General features: G+C 41.5%; 5 protein-coding genes across 5 annotated transcripts; 2 read left to right on the forward strand and 3 right to left on the reverse strand.

Annotated features, from left to right (window-relative positions):
• Window positions 1-5,032: 5,032 nt before the first annotated feature.
• MELLADRAFT_64783 (uncharacterized protein) lies at window positions 5,033-9,248 on the reverse strand (the record flags this gene model as incomplete). The annotated part of the gene is made up of 7 exons (XM_007412285.1): window positions 5,033-5,212; window positions 5,445-5,831; window positions 5,901-6,038; window positions 6,059-6,108; window positions 6,144-6,241; window positions 6,340-9,039; window positions 9,238-9,248. The coding sequence occupies 7 exons, from the start codon at window positions 9,246-9,248 to the stop codon at window positions 5,033-5,035; spliced, it is 3,564 nt and encodes a 1,187-aa protein (XP_007412347.1).
• Window positions 9,249-9,820: 572 nt separating this feature from the next.
• On the reverse strand, window positions 9,821-11,780 carry MELLADRAFT_37476 (uncharacterized protein; the record flags this gene model as incomplete). Its single annotated transcript, XM_007412284.1, has 9 exons — window positions 9,821-10,057; window positions 10,128-10,218; window positions 10,291-10,372; window positions 10,448-10,546; window positions 10,610-10,636; window positions 10,710-10,807; window positions 10,900-11,251; window positions 11,339-11,668; window positions 11,735-11,780. Coding segments are annotated over 9 exons (1,362 nt in total), but the record flags the coding sequence as incomplete, so codon positions are not given.
• Window positions 11,781-13,890: 2,110 nt separating this feature from the next.
• MELLADRAFT_72348 (uncharacterized protein) lies at window positions 13,891-14,644 on the forward strand (the record flags this gene model as incomplete). Its single annotated transcript, XM_007412115.1, has 1 exon — window positions 13,891-14,644. One exon carries the CDS (start codon window positions 13,918-13,920, stop codon window positions 14,584-14,586), a length of 669 nt encoding a protein of 222 aa, XP_007412177.1.
• A 1,248-nt stretch (window positions 14,645-15,892) lies between these two features.
• MELLADRAFT_37394 (uncharacterized protein) lies at window positions 15,893-16,778 on the forward strand (the record flags this gene model as incomplete). The annotated part of the gene is made up of 4 exons (XM_007412116.1): window positions 15,893-16,040; window positions 16,114-16,178; window positions 16,295-16,374; window positions 16,565-16,778. 4 exons carry the CDS (start codon window positions 15,893-15,895, stop codon window positions 16,776-16,778), a joined length of 507 nt encoding a protein of 168 aa, XP_007412178.1.
• Window positions 16,779-18,062: 1,284 nt separating this feature from the next.
• MELLADRAFT_44167 (family 32 glycoside hydrolase) lies at window positions 18,063-21,176 on the reverse strand (the record flags this gene model as incomplete). The annotated part of the gene is made up of 8 exons (XM_007412283.1): window positions 18,063-18,808; window positions 18,894-19,419; window positions 19,489-20,108; window positions 20,210-20,441; window positions 20,568-20,596; window positions 20,713-20,770; window positions 20,885-20,943; window positions 21,041-21,176. 8 exons carry the CDS (start codon window positions 21,081-21,083, stop codon window positions 18,390-18,392), a joined length of 1,986 nt encoding a protein of 661 aa, XP_007412345.1.
• Between the last annotated feature and the right edge of the window lie 5,794 nt (window positions 21,177-26,970).

Below are 26,970 nucleotides of genomic sequence, written 5' to 3' on the forward strand. Positions count from 1 at the left end.
AACAATGAAGTCAACCTAAAAATACAAAGATAGTGAAATGAGACAACAATCACCAGTGTCAGAAAAAATGAGGAAAGAATCACCTTGCATAGTATACAGTCAACGTGATTGGCTTGACGCCTGTGCGTTGGAGCCACTTCTTCTTCCAAAGTAATGGCCGGTGAGACATCATCCTCACCATTGGCAAGGTCCCAGTCATCCTTGTTCTTGATTTATGCCGCTGACTCTTTGCTTTCAACTTGGGATTGACTCATCTAGATTGTCAAGATTGTGTTCAGGTTGATCTTCTACATCTAGATCTTCTTCTTCTTCCTTGGTAATTGTACTAATTGTAGGAAAAAAGCCACAGGCAGTGGATTTGACTTTTGCTGGAGGTGGTGCCTTGACTCCTAGCTCTGCAAGCCCCGTGTTTACAATTAAATCCAATTTATGGCAAAAACAAAAGATGTACATGTTGTTGGGTTGTCATTGGTACTTGATCCCTGTTCCTGGCTCTTGCAGTAGTCATAAAAACTGATGGTGCATCTCAGTTGCCATGGTATTGTTGTTAGTTCCAGAATCTGTTTTCTAGCATAGCATGTGAAATTACAAAGAAATAAATAATGTCAGTATTTGTTTGTTGATGTCTTTCCAAACAGACGTAGAGAGAATCAGCAAATAGGATACTAATTTTCTGATATATACCATGCTTAACCAACAGATTGACAATTGGCTAAGCCAACCAAGGCCCATGATGGTTCCATACAACTAACTACCTTGAGTGCCACATGTTGAACATGGTACATCCATTTTAGATTGATAAAGGTAACCAAGGTGCTAATGAATTCATGGCAATTCCCCTTGCTGGTCCAGGGCTCATGTACAAGGTTGAATCTTGAAGTGAGTTGCTGAATAGATGATGATTCAAACAATTGATTTCATTCAGTCAAACAAATGGAATGGAAAACAATGTGCAATGGGGATCAGGTGGCTTACCTTAAATTCCTTGAACACATTCTGTTTCAATGATGTGTTAATCGCCTTTGCCTCCTTTGCTACCCATTTGTGTCTGAACAGCTTCATATGCCTTTGAAGGTAACTCACCATGGCTTGCAATAGTGGATCCTCAACACAAGACCAAGGTAGTGCGTGTTGGATTAACCAGGTCAAAGCCATCTGGTTAAAAGTATTGTTGCAGAACTTGAGTCCCAGGGTAGAGATCACAAAACTATTGGGGGTACTAGCTCCTTTGTTTCTCTCAGCAGCCTGGTGTTTGGCCACTGAAAGTGGCACGCCAAGAGACTTATCCTCTTTAGCCTGGAGTCTTCCAAGACATCCAACATCAGAACTTACGGCCAATGTTGACCAATTGTGGTGCTTCCAAAGGTTACCCGTCATGTTGCTATAGCTAACACAAATAGGGTCCTTTTCATCTTTCTTACTGAATTGACACATATACAAAAGAGGTGGCTTTGATTTGTCCTCATATCCCAAAGATGACCAGCATTAGATTTTCATCACAAGAAATGAAAGAAAAGAAGTAAGATAAAAAGAGGGGAAACAATAGAAAGAAATGATGAAAGGAATCAGGAAGAATCTTACATCATGACCTTCATGCACTGGATCATGGAAGTGGGCCCTCATTTGGCCTAGCTCACTGGCTGGATGGTCCTTCTTGGGCTTCTTTAGTGGTCTTTCCCCTATGAATTCAACATGAGAATTGGCCTGTGGCATACTCTTGGTGACATTGGATGAGACACTCTAAATTGAAGAGATTTTGAAGATTGAATCATAAATCTGATCATACTTGAACACAAGTAAAGGGAGGAACCACTCACTTCATCATCATCATGGGTCACCTCACGCTTGGTTATTGATTTCTTGCAACACTTTGATTGAGAGGTGCTTGACATCTTCTGCTTTTTTATTCCAGCAAGGCTTGAAGCGTTGGAATTGGTTACCCTAATACCATTACCATCTTTGGCGCTGTCAGTTGGCTCTTTGCGCTTCTTGTTGGTCTTCTCAGGTTGACCATAGCTGATTCATCGATGAGAGTCTGGTGATGGTGAAACCATCCCAGGTGTGATGACTTGTGTTCTGTTATGGAGTGGTCTGGAGGGGGTTTCACTGTGAGCTTTGCCAGCATGGGAGGTGTGAGGTCGAATTTGAACTGAGGACAGCATGTTGGTTCAAGATCTCTGAGAAGCTTTGAAGTGGTTTACGACAGACAAATAATAGTATAAATAAGAGGTGTTGAGCTTGTAGATAAAGGTGAAAGGAGTATGTGAAGTTGAACTAAAAGTAAGTATCTATTATGATAGTCAATTGGAGTGTAGTGGTCAGTGATTTGGATTTGGAGGAAAAGGAAACAGAGAAAGAGGATGATAACAAAGAACTCACCTTTTCCCAACCCAGGAGGCTGTCTTTATGGAGCTCTTGTTGGTTATTGGTTATTACTTGCTACAAATAAAGTTGTCTTCTCTTTTCTATCCTCATTTCAAATAAACATGCTGTTCTCTCAAATACACTTTCTCATACAATTGCTCATCTCTATACGTGTCTTTTTCAAATATGTTCTTATTTGATATGTTTCCTGGCTACAGTCTCTCACTTTATTCTAGTCTGCGTTTTCTCTTTTTAACTCTTTGCTGTCTGTGTGTCCGTCCTATAAAGAGCCACCTATGAGTCGAAGAAGTTTGATCCTCATCTGTTTCAAAACTTCTTCGTATTAACACTTGGAGCAAAACACTAATCCCTTACGGCGTATTTTGCTTTTGTGTGAATGACTCATAGGTAAGCTGATGGTCTCATCTTTTGTCTCTGTTTAGTTTCTCTCATATCTTTTTATTTCTCTCTTCATGTATACATGTTTTGTGTCTGTTATGTTCTTGTGTCGTGAAATAAATGATCTGTTTCAAAACTTCTTCGTATTAACACTTGGAGCAAAACACTAATCCCTTACGGCGTATTTTGCTTTTGTGTGAATGACTCATAGCTCTACACAGTCACCCCTTGCCTGCGTGCTGTCACGGATGGTCCAATACATGGTATCAAAGGTCTCTTGATTGGGTTATGCTGTGTACAGGTTTGTCAATTTGGTGAACAACCAGCAGAAATCATTGCCCAATTGGGGTTAGCATAGAAGAATTGACCCAACCTGCAACAACCACAACTCTGCGGTCACATCCCGCAGTTCCACATGAGATGTTGTGGTCCCAAAAAAATCCAGGAACCTGCTAGGGAAATGTGTTGCAGCCCCAACCGCAACATGATTTTGGGATTTGAGGACTGGGGCGGGGGCCAGAAAGGTGCTTCAATGCCCAGCGCAGCACACAACATTTGCGTTGCTGGCGCAGGGCTGTGAGAATGTATAAGAATTTCTTTTATAAGCATAGATCAAATGTCAAAAAAATGGGAACTCAAGATTCTATGCACTGTGGCAAACTTTGCTTGGTCCCTAGCCTTGGGCCTTTGGTGCAGTAATTGGTTAAGTTTGGAACTGTGGTGGCTTCTTTTGGGTCTGGATACATACAGCTGAACCAGCTCAAATGAAGATGCTCAATTGCCCTATCTCAAACTTTTTACATGGACATATCAAATGAATTTTTTTGCGGGCATAGAAAAGTACTCTACCAGGACCCTGGAGAGTGCGTGCAGACCCTAGTGACAAAACACACTTTTTGGGTATTTGCTCCTGCACACAACACTTGTCTACCTATGAAGCTGTACAGTAGCTTGGTGTGTACGGGCAAAGACAGGCTACCTTATGATACCACCTCAAGTTTATTGGAGTGCTGGTTGAGGAGAAAAACACAAAAAACTGACTTTTGTTTTCAATGATCCCGGACGTATTCCTACATACCGGGGAGGGGTCTCTACATTGGGTTTTACCCAAAAATACTGCTCCTACCATGACAAAAGTATATGTACTAGAAAGCCGTGGCCTTGTTCCATCTGTTGCCGCTTTCAAAACTTGTAAAATGGTCATGGTTGCACGGGAAAAGCCCAAAACCCGACCAAAACGGAATTCAGGTACCAATAAGTAGGGTCAGTTTGCGCTCTCCAGGGTCCTACTCTACCCATAGTTTTCTATGCACACATTACTTTTCTATATCCCTGGGAAAATATGTCAATTGGTGTAGTGTGGGAAGGAGCTAGTTCCAAGTTTAGAGTTGTATTTTTAATAGGTTGTATGTGGATTAGAGGCCTAGGTTCACATCCATGAAGGTCACAATTTTTATGAGACAAAGTGGTCTGCTGCTGCTGCCATGTTATGGATTTTGGTCTTTAATTGAGAAGCCTTACCAAATATGAGAAAAATCACAAAGGAAAACTGTATGGTTGGTAGTGCCGAGAAGCGTCAAAGGTCAGACCAGCGGGTATTACTCTTCCAACTTGAGGCCGAGCAAGAAAACTCACTGAATTTGTGAGCCAAAGATACTGTTGGACTCCTGGCATTGATGGCAATCCAGATATGCCATTGGAAATTCAATTATTTGAACTTCTTGTTTTAGTTGATTTCTACAACATAACTAAATCTTGTCTTGAAGTGTAGTTTTTGAGAAATATCCGGTCCAAGATTTGACGCTTCTTGGCACTAGCAACCATAGAGGTTTCAATGAAGTTTTTTTAAGGCTGCGTTTGCCTATATACATAGTGGACAACTGGCCACGTATTGTGACAAGTTTTGTACCAATTGGGGGAACCCCAAAATGGGAAGATCAATACCAAGCTGGGGTATGTGGGGATTGCTTTTTTTAACATAGGGTGAGTTTCGAGTCATTGTATTGAGCTCTCATTGAAAGCTCACAATATTCAAGGTACAGGTGATACTCTCAACAATATGTTCCGTGAGCAAATGACCAAAAGCAATCAGTCAATAAAAACACCCAGCAATCTTTTTGCGGTATTTTGACTACAAAGTTATTTCAAATGATCTTGATATGAAGCATTGTTACATACAAAAGCAGAAACAGATAGAGAAGAACAAGTTAGTGATTAACGGAGCATAGAGACTCAAAATAGGGGAGCAGAAAAGGAATTCATGAGATTTTCAATCTAACATATCTGCACGTTCTGAATCCCACCAATCTGTAAATGATTCTGCAGACCTGATCGAAACCTGCGTTGTACTAGAATTAGATGAGATTCGTTTCGGTAAGAATCGCGCTGCTCGACGACGATGACTTTCGATTTCAGCTTTGACTGCATCAGAAAGAATCCGTTCGGCAGCCTGAAGAAGTTTAAAACAAGTTTGTTCAAGACGTAAATCTGAAGGGTTCTTCATTGATGAAGAACCCTTGTTTCCGCTCGGTCCGATCCGAGGTGCTGATAAGCCTTTCTCTTCCAACAATTTTCGAGAGAGATAATGCAACCACTTTATCGTCAAACGACATGCTATGATTAGCAAACAGCTTGGAGTGAATGGGTTATTAGAACATAAGATTAAAGGAAATAGAACTGACGATCACATTGCTAAATGGGTTATAATCACTCCAACTTTTGTCTTTGCGTGCTGCACTCATGAGATCGTAGCACTCAAATTGATAATCAACAGCTTCAGCTGTACCACCAAAAATGTCAGGATCCGGTTCAGTCCAAATGACGTGAGACCGATTTTCATCAATCTGGAGTCTTGCTCGTGATAGTCCAAAGTCTAGGAGAGTGACTGAAATTTTCGTTTTGGAAGAACTCAGTGGATCCTGAGTCACAGTTTTGATCGCTGTCTTCGCCATGAGGTCGACAAGTTCATCAGTGGCGGTTTCTCCATTACTAGCACGCCCGCTTCCTCTCGTTTCAGGGTTAGATTCGTGACGCTGGACTGTGATGTTACCCCAATGAAGATCCCTATGCTAAGAAAATCAAGCCAGTACTCATAAGGTCAAAAGTCACGCGCTTGCCTTCTTATTGAGATTTCTTACCTCAAACTCATGATCCCTCTCAGCTCGTCCCAACGTATGAGCCACCTGTGACAACACACTCGTAGCCTCCTGCCAGTTTCTAAGACCAAAGCTCTCAAGATCCTCACCAGCTCGGCCAGATAGCATACAGCAATACAGCTGTCGCCGAGAAAACTTACCTGGTAGAGTGATATACTGTTAGCCTTGTCGATAAGATGAGCGGAACCCTCTACAACTCGATGTCAGATGAAGCCTTATATTCACCTGGGCTTGGATTGTACACTTTTTCAGGAAAGCGTTCTTGATAGCTCTTCCACTCCTTGAGCAGGATAGGCGGGTATGCCCCAGAGACGATGAATGCACTACGGAAGATCAAACAAAGAGTTGATATGGTCAATACCAGTGCTATAAAAGCCTAGTTCGTCATCGGATGGCCAAAAGGTTACTGACGAACGCTTACCCACGGAAATTGAGAAAGCCCTTCTCAGATTCAGAACCTAAAAGTCGCGCCAACTCGATCTCCTTTTCAACATCAACCCACTCTGTTTCGCATGGAAACTCATCAGCCTCGATTCCAACCCGACTATCATAGTTTTGATCAGCCATCTTGGTCGCATGTCTTCGTTGACTATGGCCTGCCGATCTCTTTATCGGAACTACTTTCATAACAAAAGCTTCATGCGCTTTGGAACCTTTGTCGGCTGAATCGGAGCATTCTTCAGGTGACCAGCTATAAACCTCAGAGAATGTCGCTTCTGCAATCTTCATCCAAGAACCCTCAGTTAGAGGCCTGTAACGGGACAAATTTCTGAAGATAGTTGCTGGAGGTTTGTTGAAAATGCTATTGAATTCATAGATGACAGATTGCCCACAAGTCTGAAGTAAACTAGACAATTCTTGAACAATTCTTGATGCGCCAGCTCGCTTAGCAGGACTTGGATGATGTACATATGGCGAGCAAACCAGGCGACCATCAGACATTGATCTATTTTTCATCTTCACAGGCGTCAAGTACATCCCTGGGCGACGAGGAGAAGCGTACAAGACAGGGTGGGCAAATGTCTTTTGTCTTGGTCTATGAGGTGAAGGGTCAAGTTCAAAGCTAGGCGGATCGGTTTTCGTCAAATCATACACTCCAGGGAAATCTCGAGTAACATCCGGACTGGTTGGCACAAACGTGGCAGGGGCCCCAGTAGAAAATGTTCGTGCCTGTGCTCTTCTCGCTGAACTAGTAGCGAGTGATAGTCTTCCCCGAATCCTCCGTACCGGCGGTGGAGCCAAAGCTACAGGGATTCCGTGAATTTTCATCACAGGGGAAATTGCCATGGGTGGCTGCGCGTAAGGTTGAGGGAGGGGAGAGTGGTTCTGTCGAAATGGTTTGGCTGCTGGCCGAGATTTGAGAGGATATCCCTTAGGTGTCGATAATTGTGGGATCACAACCACAGCCTGATTCTGGCTCGACACGATTTCAATAGAGTCATCTTGTTCTGAAGCCTCCGGACTAAGCTCTTTCGTTGACAAGTGGCCAGTTTTCAAGTTAACTTTACGTCCTTTGTCCATGTCTTGGAACTTCTTTCTTGAGCGTGTTTTGGTATTAGCTTTCTTAGGTTCTGCTTTATCTTGCTGGGATGAAGGTACTCTACTTCTGCGTGGGACAGGAGGTGCTTGAGCTTGCGAGTCGATTTCTCTGGGTCTAGTCGACACGATTTCAATAGAGTCCTCTTGTTCTGAATTGTCCGTGTCTTGGAGCCTCCTTCTTGTTCGTGTTTTAGTGCGAGCTATCTTGGGTTCGCCATCGTCTTGCTGATCGGACGGTACCCTAATCCGGCGTGAAACAGGAGCTACTTCGGGTAGTGAGTCAAGTTCTGTAAGTCCGGATGTTGACTCGATGGTGGGGGGTCTGTTATCATCGGAACCTGAATCACTTTGGATCACCGTGGCACTACGTCGATTCACTCTCTTTCGTGTGGCACGGGACTGAGGATGATTTGCAGTCATAGAATTCTTGGGCGCCGTAAAATTTGGGTGAGAGGCGAGTGCCTTAGTTTTGAGCGAGACTGGAGCTGGTTCATCTTCTGATTCCGAACCACTTTGAATTACTGCGCGATTTACTCTCTTGCTTAGCGCATGGGGCTGAGGCGAATCAGCGGTCGCATCGAAGCGCAATACGGGCCTACGATGTTGACGAGTTCGATCGGGTTTACGCGGCAGGTTTCGGTCACGGAAGACATCCGGCGGTGGTCGATTTTCCACTTCACTTTCCACATCTGGTTCCCACTCACTACCAGTTTCGTGGTCGGACGTCCGACGCAGTGGACTGACAGCTGAGGTAACTGTAACGCTTGCTTGGGTTGAAGACTTATGCCACCGATTTCGCCTTGCAGAACTAGTTGAAAGTGAGATCCTACCTCGAACGTTTCTCTGACCTCCTTGCGGCGGAAAAAGGGGGTGGGAAACTGGTGATTCAGCATTGGAACGGGAGTTTGCTTTTTCTTTGGACGACCTGTCGACCCCCAAGCGTTTGTGAGTTGGAATTGCTGGGATGACGACTCGAGGAACGGCGGCTATTGGCTTCAGCAGAAGGGTGTTATCCGACGATGATTGTGTTGCTATGGTTGCATCCTCAGGTTCATCCCTACTGATAATACCACCAGCTTCCTTGTCCCGATGACGGCTACTATGATTATTCGGAGGTTGGCCTGAAGGAAGTCGATCATTGGATACGCCTTGTATGATATTTTCAGACTCCTGCTTCTCCTGCGTCATGTCTCGGTTGGCCCGATATCTCTGATTATGTTTTCGAGCCCCGTAGGTTTTGAGTTGGTTCGCATTTTCTGCAAAAGCTGCATGAGCTGAAGCGCCTTCTTCATTTTCCGAATGATCGCCTTGAGTTGGACCGTGTAAGCTATCCAATTCCCGTCCAGTCTTGCGACGGGTAATCTGAACATCATTGGCTGAAATCGAGGTCATGCTGGTTTCAGGTGTTTTTCCAGGTTTCGCTTCGCTGCCAGTCTGAGATTCGTGGGCGTCTTTCCATCCACTATGAGCTTGATGGTTATGACTTCGTGCAAGAACAGACGCAGAAGGTGAAGACCAAGATGAACTATGTTCGGGTGAATCTAAAATCCATTGAGAATGTGAAGTACCATATTGAGTTCGTCTTCCGGGCTACAGGCGTATTTCAATCTCATATATAAGAATTCAACTAATTTTGTAGAAAAGGATGACCGAAAATACTACCAACTTTGGCTCCGTAAGTTTTAGAAATATGTGGTCTGTCAGAGCCTAGTCAGAACTTTTATCGAAGCTTAGGAGATGATATATGAGATCCAAGGAAAGAAAGAGAGAGTTTACTAACCTGCGTGACATTGTTTATAATCAAGATGAAGGCTGAGTTGAGAGTCAGTCGTCGATCTCTTGTGTTTCGTAATCACAAAGCCATTTTACCATGTATGCTGAAATTCATCAGGCTTGAATGATTATTCAACGTACGGCGCGCCCCGTGCACCTGATAGCATTCAGGTGCGGGGTTTCGCTACTGACGCGCTCAGGATATGTCAAACGAAGCGCGCCATTCTTCTCCTTGTCTCTTGTATTTGTATTTTTGGTAGCCTTTTTCCACTTTATTCTCTTATTTTTTGCCTGTGGCCGAGATGATAATCTTGAGGCCTAGTGGAGACGGGAAACTGGGTGTATACACTCCTTCAGCCGAAGTCCTCTCAATGCTGTGTGTCAATATGGCACGAAACACGCATTGAGAGTCGTGTGTCTCCGTGGCGCAATTGGTTAGCGCGTCTGACTGTTACCAGGGTATCCAAGTGTGACATCATCAGGAGGCTGGCAGTTCAAGCCTGCCCGGGGACGCATTTTTGACGTCATCAAAGCGCAAGTTTTGACTAAAAAAAGTTTTTTTTTTCGTCACAAACCTATATTCACAATTTCTACTCTCCAAGTTTCAATCCCGATCGTCCTTGCCAAGGTACTCCATCATTTTTAACGTCTTCCCATTCTTTTAATAATTTCAAATCTACGCTTTTGCCTGAGCTAGCCTCACCTGTAGAAGATCCACTTTCTGCTAAAAGTTGTCTTTGATTTGAATCGATTCCTACTGGCCAAAATTCTTGGGCTATTGGATGAGCATATCCAGGTTCGTATTTATAATCGGCTCCATATCCTAACTGAAAACTCTCAAACTTGGCGTTCTTAGTACTTGATTGACTTTTGATGAAAAACAAAGAATCTGCTGACCTGTTCCATCATTTTAGTTGGAGCGTTTCGTAGATGAATTGGAACTGGGTGAGCTGGCGAATTGGCAACCAACGTTTTTGCTCGCTTATACCTAATTTCACCCCTGGTATTCAACCTAACTTGTATCTTATAATGTCTAGTACTTTGAGGAGAGAGCACGTACGCTTTATAAGATCTTACACTTTTAGGTGACTCGGCTAGCATCACCACAACTTGAGCCAAGATTGTATCAGCTTCAGGCATACCTATTGAGCAATTCAAGTCAATGCGATCCATGATCAAGAGTGGACCACAAAAAAAGCTTCAGAGAAAATACATACCGATCAGTTGGGTTGCTTGAAAAGCACTTACGGCTTGAGTTAGAGCGTCAGGATTACCTGCACCTATATCTTCAGACGCCATTCTAACCAATCGACGTGCTAATGTGATAAAATCAGTCATAAAGCCGCTTGAAAAATATTGTTCAAATCAGAAAGACATACCCACATATAATGGATCTTCTCCTCCTTCTGTGAAATGTGTTTGTTTATTTTCAGACAAGAGATTTTTTGAACGAGTAAATTTTGAAATCTTCGTACTTACCTAACATTCTTGCTAACCAATATAATGCAGCATTTGGATCACTTCCTCTGACGCTTTTATGCAGAGCTGAAATCATATCATAATGACAATCACCGTCGCTAATAATCAATACCCCAAAGACAGATCAATGAGTATATGACTCAAGCGACCAAAGGGCAAAAAAGTGATATATCGTTGTAACACAGCTTACTTGTCATAAAAAACATACCGTTTTCCAAGTATGTCAGAGAGTTCATCAAATTTGATGGAAGTTTCAGAAGATTTAGAAAAATGAATCAAGATATCTAAATGATTTAAAGCAACTCTAGCATCACCATCAGCAGCCCTAGAAATCCTACTTAGAATTTCTTCTTCTTCTTCGAATTTAAAAGATTCAAGTTCAGAGGCTCTTTTAAGAATAGATAATGTATTTGCGTGAGAATGAGGTTTGAGTTCGATTAAACGGGTTCTGGACATTAATCTATTTGTGAATTTGAAGGATGGATTCTCTGTACTTGATAAAATCATCATGACTTCTCCTGAATCAATATGAGGTAGAAGTACTGTATGAAGATCGAAAAACAAATTTCCAATCAGAAAAATGCACCAATCTCCTTGATATCTTGGTAAAGAGTATAAGAAAGACGTACAATCTTGTTGAGTCTTATTCAAACGCTGTGCATCATCTATAAAAACAATAAGTCTTCGTAAAGGAATCGCACTAGAAGAGGAAGAAGAACGTTTCCAAGGATTGATTCTTGAAGTATGATCATTAATTGATTTCCTCCATTCAGCCGCACCAAAATCTGTACCGGATAATTCGCAAAACGTATGATTTGATCCAGCTGCTAAACATCTTGCTATTGTAGTCTTTCCTGAACCTGGAGGCCCCCAGAGTGTTATTGATGAGCCGGTTTGAAGAAGGGTCGGTATTAAGCCTGGTTTTGATCCTGCACCCCCTCCAATCAGATCTGGAGAAGCTATGTTTGACGAGTAGATATGGTTAGCAGCATGCAGCATAGAAAGGAGAAGCTACCAAGAGTCACCTATACATTGATCGAGGGTAGTAGGTCGAACGCGCTCAGCGAGTGGTTTGAGTGTATTCGAGGTGTTTTTCTCATTGGTATTGTTATTGTTGATGGTGAAAGTAGTATCGAGAGAGGGACTAGAAACAGTTGCCGGAATTGTACGTTTCTTCTGACTTGATTGACGCGAAATCAAAGGTGTAGAAAGACCAGAATCGGAAGCTTTGCGTTTGACAGAAGTCGATTGAAACGGTAAAGTAGATTGAGAAGTTGAGTTGATGGGAAGATGTGAATCGAGATGTAAGTTTATGAGGTTTGAAGAAACTGGTTGAGAACAAATCGGACTTGAAACAAAACATCATTGTCATTATCAGCAACCGAATGAGGAACTAGGTCATGGAGAAAGACTCACCAATCCACTTTTACTGAAGAAAGGTTCATCGATCAAGCATTTCACATCAACCTTCTCCTCAGCGTTTCACGTTTACAAAAGAAAGACTTTCATACCATCTGAAACTTCAGGTTTTTGATCTTCATCCTTCTTGGTAAACATCGTGGGTCTGTGTATACTGGCGAGGACGAATCAGTATGAATCGCGGAAACACAGGACATGATATTCACATTCGGGTAATCAGGACCTCACGATGACCGTGACGTCCTGTGACATGAACTTTCTTTGCTTCGATCTTGTTGAAGGAGGGGCTCAATCGACCGAGCCGACTCCATACGTAGGGTTCATGGAGGGCCAGTGATTGGTCTTGGGGACCGCTATGTAGGCCCTTCATCTGGCTGTCATTTCTTAAGCAGCTGTCAGATTATCTCACTTTGGGCTTACCCGGCCCTTGACAAGGTGTGACCGTTTCTCATCACGATATGGCCTACTTTGTAATACGGCCTGAAAGTTAAACCAACGAACAAGGCGAAAGCCATCTTGGTTTTACGATGAATTCTCACTTTTTGTTCGTTGACTTGGTTCTGAATATAAATAGCGAGACTACCTTTTGCATCTCACTTCATGCTTGTTTAATTATTTATCTGCTTCTCCTCAAATCAACCAGGCTGCGTTTATCTGCTTGTCATCTTTTTGCTATACTCGAAATAATTGCTCTACTTTAAATCACGCTCAGGACAACTCTTCCGTGCGCTATCCATACCTGAAAGCGAAGCTTAACTAAGCCCTTCACGAGCGCGTTCGCCATTTGACACATCCTTGTGAGTCTTCTTATCAGCGAGTTTGAAATGGCAAAGCTCATCAATTGACTTATTTCTTTCCCGATATATTAAATAGTATCATGTCTAGAGTTTCATCTGACTTGATCAGCACCACAACTGGGCTAGGAAACAGTGAGATTCTAAAGCAATTACCAACACCGCTCTTCGATACATGGAATCAAGTGATTGGATATTGGTCCATTGAACAATTTGACAAATTCAGTCCTGAGCAAATGGAATGCTTTCATACGTTGAAAAGAAACAGACAAGCAACTCATCTTCAATCACAAACTGGTCTTCAAATGCTTCTCGCTTTCAACCGTCATGAATTCATTCCTGAAGTTTTGGATTCTCCAACTAATCACAACAATCCTTCAAGACCTTCTTTAGAGGAGACTACCTCAGCGACTCCCGCGACGACCCCTTCCGGATCTGCTCGCCCTGTAGTGCCTCTGGTCTCAAAGAGCCAGAAGCCAGCTCTCGAAGCTCAAGGGAAAGAACCTGCTTCCTCTCCCTCGACGACAACGTATCCTCTCTCTGGGTATCAACCCCGATCCCATCCTCCTTCTGTGACTTCTAGTGTAAAGATTGAAGACGTGGAAACGAACAATGTCGATGTTAAACCTCAATTAGTCGACCCAGTGATCCTGGACCCAGTCACCTATGCCGCCTTCCGTACGTGGCAATCTATGCAGAAATCCGACAAACTTCGCTTTTCTGAAGCTCCTGAGAATGTCCACACCTCAGATACCACTACTGTTGCAAACTTGGGCCCACCTGTGGAACCGCTTACATGGACTGCCCTTGCCTCAAAGACCCCTGGAGTTATTGCTCGAACATCACCTAATTCCAAAGAATCTGACCCGATCAAGTTAATCAGAGTCTTACACACCAGAAAATTCAACAAATACGACGGCATAAATCCTGCCGACGCGAACATCTGGTTACAATCTCTGTCAGAGGCTTTAATAGTGATCAATGGCGATGAAAGGATGTGGCATCTAGTTGGATTTCGGATGTTAAGAGGCGCTGCAATGGCCCAACTAAAGACTGTTCTTGGAACTGAAAAAGAACCAACGGATTGGGATGCGTTTTGGTCATTTATCGTCAAATCGTTTCCTCATGGTCTCTCGATGTATACGGTGGCGGATCGGTTTGAAACTTTTGCTTTCCGTCAAGGGGAGCGTGTAAGAGATGCATTTGAACGCTTCAAAGTAATTCAAAACGATGCTACTCAAATCAATTATCCATACGAAGAACGCACTATTTTTATGAGTATACTTCCAACCAGGTTAAAAGAACATGTTCAAGCTGAATTTGTACGCAAAGCTCTTGCTGGTCAACCAATGACCTTTTCGCAAGTGGTGCTCTGTGCAATGACTGAAGAGGCCTTAAACCCTGCAAACACGAACCCAACCATCCAACCTTCCCGTCCCAAAAGGAAAAACAAGCGGAAATCACCTCCTGATAGTCATGACACATCTGACATCGTTTGTTATAATTGTCAAAAGAAAGGTCACATTTTTGGAGGTTTGGAAAACCCGACTTGTCCCGAGAAACCTACACGAAGAACCAAAAACTATTTCAAGCGTATGAAGATCAAAGGTGGTACGAACGCTCTGGGTAGTGGCTCGGGAAAGGGCAAACGGTGTACAACATGAACTTCTACTTTATTTATCTCTTCTTGAATTGAAATGCATGATCATTGTTTAATGTTATAAATGACCCTGTAGGTGCCAAACAATATGTTATACCTGACCAAATCAAGAATATTCAATATCAAATCGAGTAAAGACCTATTGCTTGATAACCCCCAAGCCCAACATGTTATCACATTGAACAATGTCTCAAGGCCTTCTTGCCTTCTATTCATTTTAATTTGAGAAAAATACATGAGAAAGCAACTCAGCTATTTCCAATTGTAACTTGGGTTGAACCTAACAAGTGGTTCCTTAGGCAAGAGGGACCTTACTCCTCACCCCAAATGCTTTGCATGGGAGGTTGAGAAAATTAGTTGATTGATATGCAAATTATGATAGATTGTCATTTTGTATCACACAACCAGCTTGAAAATGGTTGAGCTTGGATCTGGCTGAACATTGGCCAAGAACTCGGCTCTTGGCCAAATTGTGGATGGTGGAACAAAACCATCACGTTATGAATTTGAGTTTCTGGCCAGAGAAAAGCTGGTTGTGTAACTTTCAGAAAGACATCAAGCAGGCTTTTGCAGAAGCCAGCCAAAATGGCCATCTTCTTGGACGTTAGAATGAGACACTGGTAATGCAATGGCAGATTTTATTTTCACCTCAAGAGAAGTGGTTCTCACAACAGGTTTTTTGATCTAACCTCATGCAAGCTCCTAGCTCTTTGGTCTGGGAGCTCTTTCTAATCTTATCAAACATTGACAACTTCACCCACATGAGGTGTATTGCTTTGCTGAAGGGCAACCAACAGGTGTGCTTCAGCTTGTGCATGATTGGTAGCTCCTTGCCAATGCCCCATCCTGAATGCAGAGACACACCTCTGGAACAACCTTTTTTAGACTGTTGTTGAACCTGGGTGCACCCAAATCCCTGACTGGGTGTGGCCATTGAGATGGCCTACTTTTTATTGTGGCCTGAGTTTCTTCTAACAAACAAGGCAGAAGTCATCTTGCCGGTGCTATGATTTATGTCCTAGATTCTTTGTTGGCTTTGTTTGCAGGGAGAGTTGAGAGTGACTCTACAAATCAACTTGTCTAGAGGTGATCAAAATAAAGTGCGGGCACTCCCTTTGGTTTTGCGGCAGAATGGTATGCAAGGACCAGTAGAGCCGCACGTGAGCAGGTGGGGTGGACCGTGGCACTGAACCCGCACCGACGGACGTCCATCCACCTGATCAACTTCTCGAATGACGAGCGCCCTTCGCGCTTCTCCTTCTCAACATTATTCTCTTAACCAGAAGTATTTCTTTGTACAATAAATCACAATGTCAGGAAGAAAAGTACCAGTGACAATCCTTTCAGGTCAACTTGGAAGTGGCAAATCGACTTTATTACGGCGAATTTTAAAAAACCAATCGAATTTCAAATTTGCAGTCATCATGAATGAATTTGCTCAAACTGCTGATATCGAAGGTCATTAAATCAAACTTCCAAGTCAAGAAAATTCACAAAACAACTGACTGAAAAGAGTGCAATCAATCAACAGGCAAGACGATTCAACTGACTGTTGCTAATGAAGGAACAGAGTTTCAGGAATGGTTAGAACTTGATGTAAGTCTGATTTATCTTGCAATCAATCATCATCGCCCTTTGGATGATCAGTGACAAGCTCTGATTCTTAGTGCTTTTTCTCATTTGTGATGTGTATGTCATTATGGCACAAATAGAACGGATGTTTGTGTTGTAGCGCCCAAGATCACGGTGTACGAGCTATCGAATCATTAATGCAAAGACGTGGAAGCTTTGAGTAAATTCTATATCCATTCGATCTTCCAAAGGCCCCGAAATTAGCGCAGAATCTGAACTGACTGGGTTCACGCATTCACGATTCTTTTTAGTTATATCATCATCGAAACATCTGGCAAGCCGTAAATGATCTATCCATTTAGATTCATATGATCAATCCTTCAACACAATTGAATTTATTACTGATATAGACTTTGGTTACGTATATTGGTTTTTTGGAATAAAACAGGTGTGGCGGATCCATCACAAATAGCTACACTTTTTTGGTTAGATTCGGCTCTTGAGTCTGTACTTTATTTAGATGGGATTCTTATCACAGTGGATAGTCTTAACTTAGAAATGGTAAGCCTCTTTCATTGCTTTGATTTTCTCTTTATATCATTATTCTTTCCAAAACGCAAATAAGTCAATTTTGAAGTTTTTTTGCTAACTCCTGTTTACTCACTGCTTGGGGATGATTGTGTTCAGCAATTGAACGAGGAGTCTCGAGATGGGTCAGGTACAGTGACTAAGTTGAGCATGAAAAGATCACGCTCTTCATTTTCAGAAGCGACATGACTTGTCAATTTACCATTTCTTTCATCGCTGTCATTCCATAACTTTAGACAAATCGCAGTTGCCGACTCGATCTATATTTCCAAGTTGGATCTCGTGGATGATGAAAAACTAACTCGGGTCAAAAGACTGATAGAGTAAGTTGTATTGAATTGCTTAAGGATTCTCGAAGCTTTGTCTGCAACTCATCAATTCAATCTTTTCCATTAGATCTATCAATCCCGGCGCCAAATTGAATGATTCCAGTCAAATATTGACTTCAACAATATCTGAACTTCTTAATTTAGATGCTTTCTCAAGTTTCAATAATGCCCAAGAAAACGAAAAAGTTCCATCACGACTTCTTACAGAAATATTCAAGGAAGGAGTAGTAGTAGGACATCAAGGTATAGGCACATTAACCATTGACTTGCCAATCCTAGAAACAATCAATGGATCAAATAGTAAGTTTGATAAAGTGTTTCGTAAATTGATCTGGGAAGGTGTTATTGGAGAAGAAGAAAATGGATTAGAAGAACCTAGAATCTTGAGAGCCAAAGGTTTACTCAAAGATCAAAATGGGAAATGGTATATACTTCAAGCTGTTAGAGATTTATATGAAATTCAAGAAATTGATGTAGCTGAAGAAGTTGGGGGAAAACCTAGATTGGTTCTGATTGGGAAAGATTTAGATGTTAAATTGGAAGAAAAGTTTTTGGCTCAGATTTCTTAGGTTAAGGAATATGAGTGATTGTTGGATAGTACATATCATCAATTGTCTTTTTTCCAATGGAATCATTTTGTAAGATGGATTCGGTGATTCACCTTTGACTTCACCCGAGGTATTGTATATACGCATTTAATGACAAAAACGAGATCATGACGTCATTCAAAAACCAGGCTGGAGTGAAGCTAAAAGTTCACTTTGTCTTCAGTGGAGAGGGGGTGAGTAGGTATTCAATACTGATAACAAGTTTTTGGGGTAAGTGAAAGAGAGAAGTCTGCGTGGGTCACCAATTGATTGCCACTGGCACCAGAAGAGGATCGTAGTCAAAATATCACCAGAACAATTCAAACTCGCATCAAATCCATACAGTGCGCGGTGTTGAACTTGTTCGGCCAAAAGGAAAGATTGATCGCAAGAAGGAACAGTTGAACATCACAATTTTGGCATGAAAACCAATTGTAAATTTGTACAATCACAATGAAGACCTATTCAAAAAGAACTGGTAATGAATTGAGAGCTAGACACACAACTATAATAAACCAAATCTAGCTGGCTTAAAGACATTTGAAATGAAGGAACCAGATGCCTACTCAAGAAAATGCAAGGTGATCAACAAAAAGGTATACAATAAATCCATCAACTTCAGCTCAAGACAACAAATCCAGTGATTACACGCATGAGAATGAGAAAATCAGTAGAGACAGAATCATTGTAGAGATTTACAATGGTATATAAACTGCCCAAGTGACGCGAGCTCAAATATCTGACCATAAGCCATAAATAGTACTGGTGATATTATGACTAAAGATTCCGGGCAATGAGGTATCACGAGGTCGGTTTGGCCAAGCGTTCAAAAGTCCATCCCATAATTCAACATTAGAAAAAGTGACAGATTGAGGAATGAAGGTTGAATTTTGATTGCTGAGTGCTTGATCATCATCAAGTTTGACCTTCTTGAAAGAATCGGGTGCTTGAACAAAGAATGTCACAGCATTTGAGTTGAGTAACCAAGGATAAACTCGGGTGGTGATGACTGTTTGATCATTTGCGTATACTTCAACAATACTGTTATCCACTACGATGGTCAAGTTGAGAGATTGTAATGAAATTGTGTTCATCACAGGGTCTTGAATTGGCCAAAGTCTGAGTCTGCCTGCTTCAGTTTCATTCCCATCTAGAAAATTCAGAGTCAAGTCAACCTTTATGCACCTAGTATTCCACGATGAATGTACTTCAGATTCAAAATAAAAAAGACTTACAGGCCTGAATAAGGGAGCTATTGAGACGCGAGACGACCATCGACTCAGTTGAAGGGTCATAGTAGATGTCTGTCCATTCCCTATCGCTGGAAAGTACCCTAAACCCACCCCTAACCATGCTGGAGCGATCAATGTTGGTGGCATTGTTGGATGAACCATGAAAGTCAAGTTGTGCAGTGATTGCAAAGTATTTATCAGTAGGTTGAGTTTCAAATCCGACCAAATTCATAGGTCGACTCTTTTCATCTCCAACCACACCGACATCCAAAGTTCTATCTTCAAGCTTGGTGATACTAGATTGCTTTTTGTATCCTGCTATAATCTCAGGTACTATTTTTTGACCAAGAGTGACAATAGATTTAGAACCATCCTTTTCAGTGATCACCTTCCAATTAGGATCCTTTTCATTTAATTCCGGGGCTGTTGGTAAAATTCCTCGAATGACCTTTACGAAGATATCTCGGAATAAGGTGAATGCACCTTGATAACCCCTTTGATAACTTAGGATGTTGTACTCATCATCTTCCTGTTATTTCGAAACATTGAAAATCAATTAAAAGAACTTTTCACGTTGATGTGCAGACAAGAAACTTACGTAACACCATCCAACTAGAAGCTGACGGTTATCTGCACCTGCAAATTGTGAATAAGCGTATGATGTACCCCAGTCGACGACTCCGGAGAATTCAACATGTGCTTTAACGTTTCCATCAGGCGAATCATAATCATACTTCAACGCATGCCAAATCGGCCAATAGTCATGATGAGACCCATTACGAGCGCCTTCGGTACCAACAATGAATAAATTAAGATGATGAAGATCTTCGTTATCAGTCTCATTCTTTGAAGTCTTCCTTCCATTCTCATCGATGCTCGATAAAGTTCCACATTCGAAATTGACTCCCGAACCACCTTGCCAAGGGCTAACAGGAGAAAATATTGGAGGTAAAGTAAGAAGTGGTCCAAGGTATGTCCAATCAAGCACACTTTCATCCTTGGTTTGGCGATACAAAAATAATCGAGGTCCAGCGTTAGATGGTTCAAAATCAGCACGGATACCTCCACTGATAGTTAAGAACTTTTTGCCTGTAGGTGTGACACCGTTATTTGGGACCTGGTGTTGTATGGAAGAGTTAGAATAATACTCCGAGAATTCTTCAGACTCAAATATATATGGGTCTCTGAATCCAGTCAAATGTTTTTCTGGCCAATGGTCTAAACAGAGTCAAGAGAAAGACACGCGAGATGTGAGTATCGGTTTGAAGATGAATGGTAATGATAGATCAAATTAAAGGAATGGAGTGAATCAAACTAACAGATAATTGGGTTTCCATTTTGACCAAAGTTGAGTTTAGTCCAGGTGAGCCCATCGTCTTCAGTGAAAGCAATGCTCTGAGTTTCAGTGCCTTCTTTCTCTGGTGGCTGACTCTGCCAACCAAGTGTTCCAGCAAAGGTCGAAGTGTATATGAGAGTAGGATGTCCATTCCACCCTTCTTTGATAATACTACCATCGAAGACTCCTCGAATGTCGTATAGTGCCGAGGGTGCCTAGGTCAATGCAAGGGTACACAATTTGCATTGCATTTGTCAGCGCTTCGTTGGGACTTTGGTGAGATTGGCTGTGGGCCTGGAAGAATGAACATCTCCCGACCCTCGATCGTTGCTTCAACTCACGATTGTGGTAGGATCTTCCCAGCTGCGATCTATACACAGAATTAACAGTAACAAGTCAGTGTCTAAGAAGTGTGATACAACCGAAGTGGAATGGTACTGGATGAATTGAACAGCTCATCCATGAATTGCAAAAAGGGCAACTTACAATCATTGAAGTATGTGAAGTCATTGGTCGAGGCTGAGCACTGAGATACATTTCCCCACTAAATCAAGGGACAAAGGCAATCCCACGATGAAAAAGTTTGAAAAGGCAGTGAGTAACGGCCTTTTCTGTTCAAGCTTCATCGTATCATTCAATATATGTGTCTACTACCTACCACATAGTTGTTGGGCTGGCACTGGTAGCCTATGTGCCAAGAACCATCCTTCTTTTGATCTGATTCAAGCGGAAAAATATCGTCAATTTCTCTCAATCTCATTAGGATCAATGGACGTTAAGATATCAGAACATATAAGTAAAAAAGATAACTCACAAATACCCATAGGGTCATTCAACCAACCACGAGATCCCATCATTCGTGCTTTAGGTCTCCAAATGGTGAATAATGAATTATTTCGACATTGAACCAAGTTTGATAAATCAGGAAATTCATTCCTATCGATATTACAGCCATCATGTTTTTCTTCTGTTAAATTGCTAAAGACATTGACAGAATGTAGATTCGGACTGATCTTATGAGCAGCAAATGAGTCAAAGGTTAACTCGTTACGTTTGTTGAGTTGCGATGAATGTTTATCTCTGCTGGCATTACATGCTGAGAAGGTGATGACGAAGATTAGGGAAAGCCAAGATGGTTTATGTTCAGGGAGTCGCATTGTTCTTGATATGACAATTGCTTTTGAAAGAGTGTATATAGATTATCTTTGTTTGATAAATCGCTCAATGCGATGGGAAAAGGGTATCGTAAACTCGACCAAGAATAAATTGAGGGTATATTTATACGAATACGAATGATGGGATGGATTTAAAAAGACAGCCGGGTACAATAGAATCGGCTGAGTGCCACTGTACTTTGAATTCCATCGATTTGATCTGATTCCCAAGCGCCGGGTGTAGAAACACGTATTGAAAATTACGTTCCAACATGTTTCAAAACGAACCGTAGCCCGAGGAGGTGAAGGGGAGGCTGCTCATTTCGTAATTCAATGAGACTTGAGACATATCTGAACTTCAAACGAAGGAAAGGACCGGGTCGTGAGCTCATGTGATCATCGCTCACAAGTATTGGTTATTGCACCCAACTTCCAAGAATGAAAGCAGAGCGGAGGGGCAATTGAATATTTGTCTATTTCGGCAGTGTTCTTGAGGCAAGACTACTTAATAGCTTCATCGATCTTTACTCGAAAATCAATAAAAACTTGATTTGCATTCATCTAGGTGTGTGCCAGGTTTAGTGGTGTCACTGATCTCAGCGCGGAGCAATTCAAGTTGCATGGCATGTGACGAAAAACACCCGCTGGTTACTTTTTGTGTTGATAAAAAGTCTTAAAATGGGTTGAAACACGCGGGGAAACAACAACTTGGGACCTTGCTCGTCTTAAACAGGTCATCTAAAAGTCATTCAGGCTTCATTTGGCTTCAACTCATTCATGATAGCTTTCACCCACTTCCGGAGCCCGGAAAGTCAGAACCTTGATCATAACGTCTAACCTAAAGTCAAGAATGGGTTGCATCTGGTTTGACTAAAAATTATTGATAACCTTCCTCAAGAAGACCCGCATTGAAAGTTTCAGCGGGTTTGGAGGGGTCTGCCATCACAATGAGGATTTTTCTCAGCGAGTGCGGACGATAACCGGTCAACGCATTGATGACGTAATCTTGCGGTGGCCCTCTAGGGACTTGAGTTCAGGAAAGAGTGTACATACACAGGTACTTAAATCCTCCATGATGGGGTTTGATATTTGATCCCCACAACTTCAAGTGCATTACAAACCTCGAACGGCGAACACGCTCGTGAGGGGCTTTGTTAAGCTCAACCAAAATCCAGGAAACTAGATATCACCAATCTGATGTCCACTGTAAGTTACAGGAGTTGTAAATACACGACGTAGGTAACAAGGAGTCGTGCTATGAAGATGGTTAGCAGAGAAAACTAGCAGAGGAGAGGCAGAGCTTCAACATGGTGTCCTCAAGCCCTGGCATCATGGCCTGAATCAGATGGGCAGAGCTTGGATTATGAAAAGTCTTGCATTGAATGGTCCATACATCTTCCGCGGAAATTATGGATGGGTGATGCATGTCAAAGTGTGAATCTAAAGGAATCTCCAAACACCCTTTACTCCAAAGGCTTCACATTCTCTTAAAAAATTCAAGCATTGTAACTAGTTTCCCAAGCTACCGCACGACTATTTCATCTTTCAGTCCAGTTGTGCAATTTGCATATACATATCCCTCATAGTATAAAGAGGTTCTTCAAATTGATCAATCAGCAAGTGTTCATTGTACAAGTTGATAAGTACCAAATCTACACCTGATCTTACAAATCAACTCAGTACAACCAAAACCAACTTCACATAATAATTCAAACCATGAAGCCAATGAAAAAGAAAAAAGAACCAATCTAAAACTCAAACTAAAAGATTTTCAACCTTCTTCTCCTCCAAAGGTTTGCAACAAATCCAACAACCTACATCATCTCCAGACATTAGTTTGCTCAAATTTAGATCCCATCATGCCTTTTCTCATCCTACCTTCTACTAATGTGGTGTTTCTTTTTCATGCACACCAAGAATGAAATGTGTCTACAAAGAAACATTAATGAGATTTCATTCACTAATTTATTTTCTCCTACTGACTCACCTAACTTAAATCCACACTTTGCACACTTCAGGGAGCCTTTTTGCACATTTGTGTGAAGCAAGAATAAATATAAGCCAAGTATGTTCTTCAAACTCTTCATTGCAACATTGATCATACCTGGATGAATCTAGACAATCATTCATCAGAATTGATTGACACCCTTCAATCAATGAGGTCTGAGAGATGCATCCAAAAACAAGCCACTGAAAATGTCAAGGAAAAGATCAAGACAGTAAGAGAAAAGTGAAAGAAACAGACCTGTAAATTAAAATCATGAAGAATCTTTGATGGATTCTTTCAAACCTTCAATCCCCATTCCGTTTTGGATTCTTCAAATCAATCTTGCTGTGAACATCATTGAACTTCCCCAAGTTGGAAGAAGAAAATGATTGACACGAAGGTTTGTCATAAAAAGATCCAATACTGCACACCTGAGCCATAACACCCACACTACATATGTGGAGCAAGCTACATAAATAGTTGTCTATCATGTACATACAAGCCTGCTCAGTTTTTTGACCATCAAAATAAATAACTCACATGTTACACCACATTGAACATTTTAACTCCAAAAGATTGTCCCAAAAATCCACTACATATAACTCTGTAGCTGCTCAGGCAAGATTGTTGAAGCTATTTCTTAGTAACAGAAAGGGTGTTACATGCAGTTGAGTTGATGGGATTACACCACAATGTTGAGTCAGTGTATGTAGTCAATCTTTTGAATGCTTTTGGCACGCTGAAAAAAGTTACAGCATGTATTACATATGCATAACTTATCCTGTTGAGCAGATAACTGAGCAGAACTATATGTACATGATAACCACATATTCACTGAGCCTGCTACACATATGTAGTGTGGGTGTTATGGCTCAGGTGTGGAGTGATAGATCATTTTATGACAAATTGTACTCCCAATCATTTTTTCCAAAGTTGAATAATGTTTGCAGTGTGTGATTGGATCAGTCTCAGATCCAACATTTTCTCAAATACCTTGGATAACAGCTAAATATTATTGTCCATAAAACAAATAACATTTAGTCAATTATCAAAGGTATGATTTGGAATTCAATAGCCCAATACCTGGACACTACTTGTTAAATATAACAAAAAGTCTTTACAAAGATCATGATCATTCTGTTCCTTAGCAAAGTGAATTGCCAAAAATCAAGATATTTAATCAAACCCCATAAGATTCAAACATCCAAAGTCTCAAAATCTTAGGGATGAGGAAGAGAAAGAGGCCAAAAAAATTGAAAAATAAAATCTGAACCATTTTACATTGCCAATGCAATTGATAATCAAAAAGAACATTTGCTTATTATCTCCCATCCTACCCAACATATAAATCCCTCTGAAACAAACTTAGCCTCAGTACAACACCCTTATAAGCTTAGGGCCCATTTGGCTGGAACCCAAATACCCCACCAAAGCCAAAAACAGTATTTGGGTCAAAACTGTGTTTGGTTGTTGTCAAAAACACTGGAGTTTGGCAATGATATTTGATCAAATGTTCTTTGTTTTTGAAAAACAGCCTTTACCCTGTGTTTCAGACAAAATACAGTATTTGCCCCTCTCCTCAATCAAACAACTTCAACTCATCTCTCTCTTTCCACATGATGACACCCTTTTATTTCCTTCACACACCCATCTCCTTCACTCAGCTTTCTTTTCTATAATTGTCTTTTTATCAACTCTCTTGTTGTTTCATTTTATCAACTATCACCATCTGTTCAACAACTATCATCATCTTTTTAACAACTATTGCCATGTCCGGCAGGGTTTGCTTGTTGACAAGCCCACACCGACTCCCTTTGAGGCAGAAAGGGAAGTCGTTCCCGCTTGTTGACAAGCAAACACTACCCGGACATGGTGTATTGCTGTCTTTTTTTACTGAGACTTGCAATAATTGTAAAATAGAATTGATTGATTGAGAGGTGTGCATGGTGTGAAGCATGACAGCTCAAGTTGGGATGAAGACATGGTTGATGATTGTGGTTGTTGATGACTTTGATGGATGAATTTGAAAAAGTATTGATTGATTTTCAAGTTTAAATCAAAATACTCTGTTCAAATCCATCTTTACCAAACACTCAACAGGCAATCAAGTGCTCAACAATGATCATTCAGATGTTTTGTTGACAATTTTGGTTGACTGTTTGGTAATCATAAAACTGAATTTCAAGTTTTTCAAACTGAAATTTTGCTTTTGTGTGACAATGGTGGTAAGAACCATAAGGCACGGTGGTTCTTAAGCCCACGGGTGGCAGCGGGGTAGAACACAGGCCCCGACCTGGTACGGGTCGGAATCCTGGAATGGGAAGAAGATGTCCCTCAGAGAAAATCTTCCACCTGTATTCCAGTATTCGACCACTAGCTGCTACTCACTGAGATACCTCACAATAACTCAAATCTCACAATCAAAGTATCAATTCAAGCAACTCATTTTCATTTGACCTCCCGCCCACCCGAGCAAATGGAGAATGAGACATAAACAAAGAGATCGAAGAGATATGACCCCACCCACCGACCCAGGGGTGAGGCTGACCCAAATAGTCTTGGTTCACAGGAACCAAAAATTTGGGGACGGGGCTTCGCCGCTCACGCAAACCCACGCCTTCTGACCCGTTGGTAAGAAGGCATATTAGGTGGGGTCTTAGGAGACCTGAGCAACACAGCTGAGGATTAGAGATGCTGTGATGGCCTAAAGACCCACTCCCTAGAAACACATAGCTGTAAAAGGAGTGGGTTGACAAAACCAGCTGAACGGGCCCTTATTCCCACAAAGCCAATCCTAGTCTGAATCAGTCATCTGCATTATTTTGCCACAAAAACAGGAACCTTGATGTTTGACTATGAGTCTTGCTTGCTTGGAGGTGTTACCTTGACCATCTTCTGTGAAATTCAGCAAAAACAAAAGTGCAAATTTGTATAATTTGTTTCCAAAAGTTGATCAACATATAATAATCCATCCAGTGGCTAAATATTGTTGGTGGTTTTTCAAATGATTCAAGACATTCGAAACCTTTATTTGATGCTGGTGGCCAAAGGGACAACATCATAATCATGGGTGAGTTGCATCAACACCTTGAGACACGGTGTATGAGAACAGGGCCGGTAAAAAACCCACCCTCCCCAAAATGAGAGCAGACGCAGACTGTGAAAATTTTTCATCTTCACAGTTCCTCCCCTGTAAGTAAGGTAGCTGTGGAGCACCAAATGATTCAAAACCTAAAAATGTTAAATTTTCATATGAGACTCCTCCTGGAAGCCTGCTCAAGCCTATTATTCCAAGCCCAAGTCTGTTACACATCTGTTGCCCTGAAGCACAAAATCCCGTCATTCCACTTAATATCATCCTGTCATCCAACTTTATTTTCTTATTTGTTTGCCAATCATCTTGGTATGATATATTGGTCCTAATTTTCAGACCCTCATTCACCCAGAAAGTGATGTTTCTTGAGAAAAGAACCTTGTAAAAAGAATGCAGTTATTCAAGATGATGATCTTTGAAAGCGTCTTCATGAGTACTGTTGATAGATTTCATACAGATCTTTAAAATATATACTTGTGATTGTCCCTGTGGTGTTATCTTGTGATTCA

The sequence above is a fragment of the Melampsora larici-populina genome (assembly GCF_000204055.1).
Source record: "Melampsora larici-populina 98AG31 unplaced genomic scaffold MELLAscaffold_29, whole genome shotgun sequence".
In the NCBI taxonomy this organism is placed as follows: Eukaryota; Fungi; Basidiomycota; class Pucciniomycetes; order Pucciniales; family Melampsoraceae; genus Melampsora; species Melampsora laricis-populina.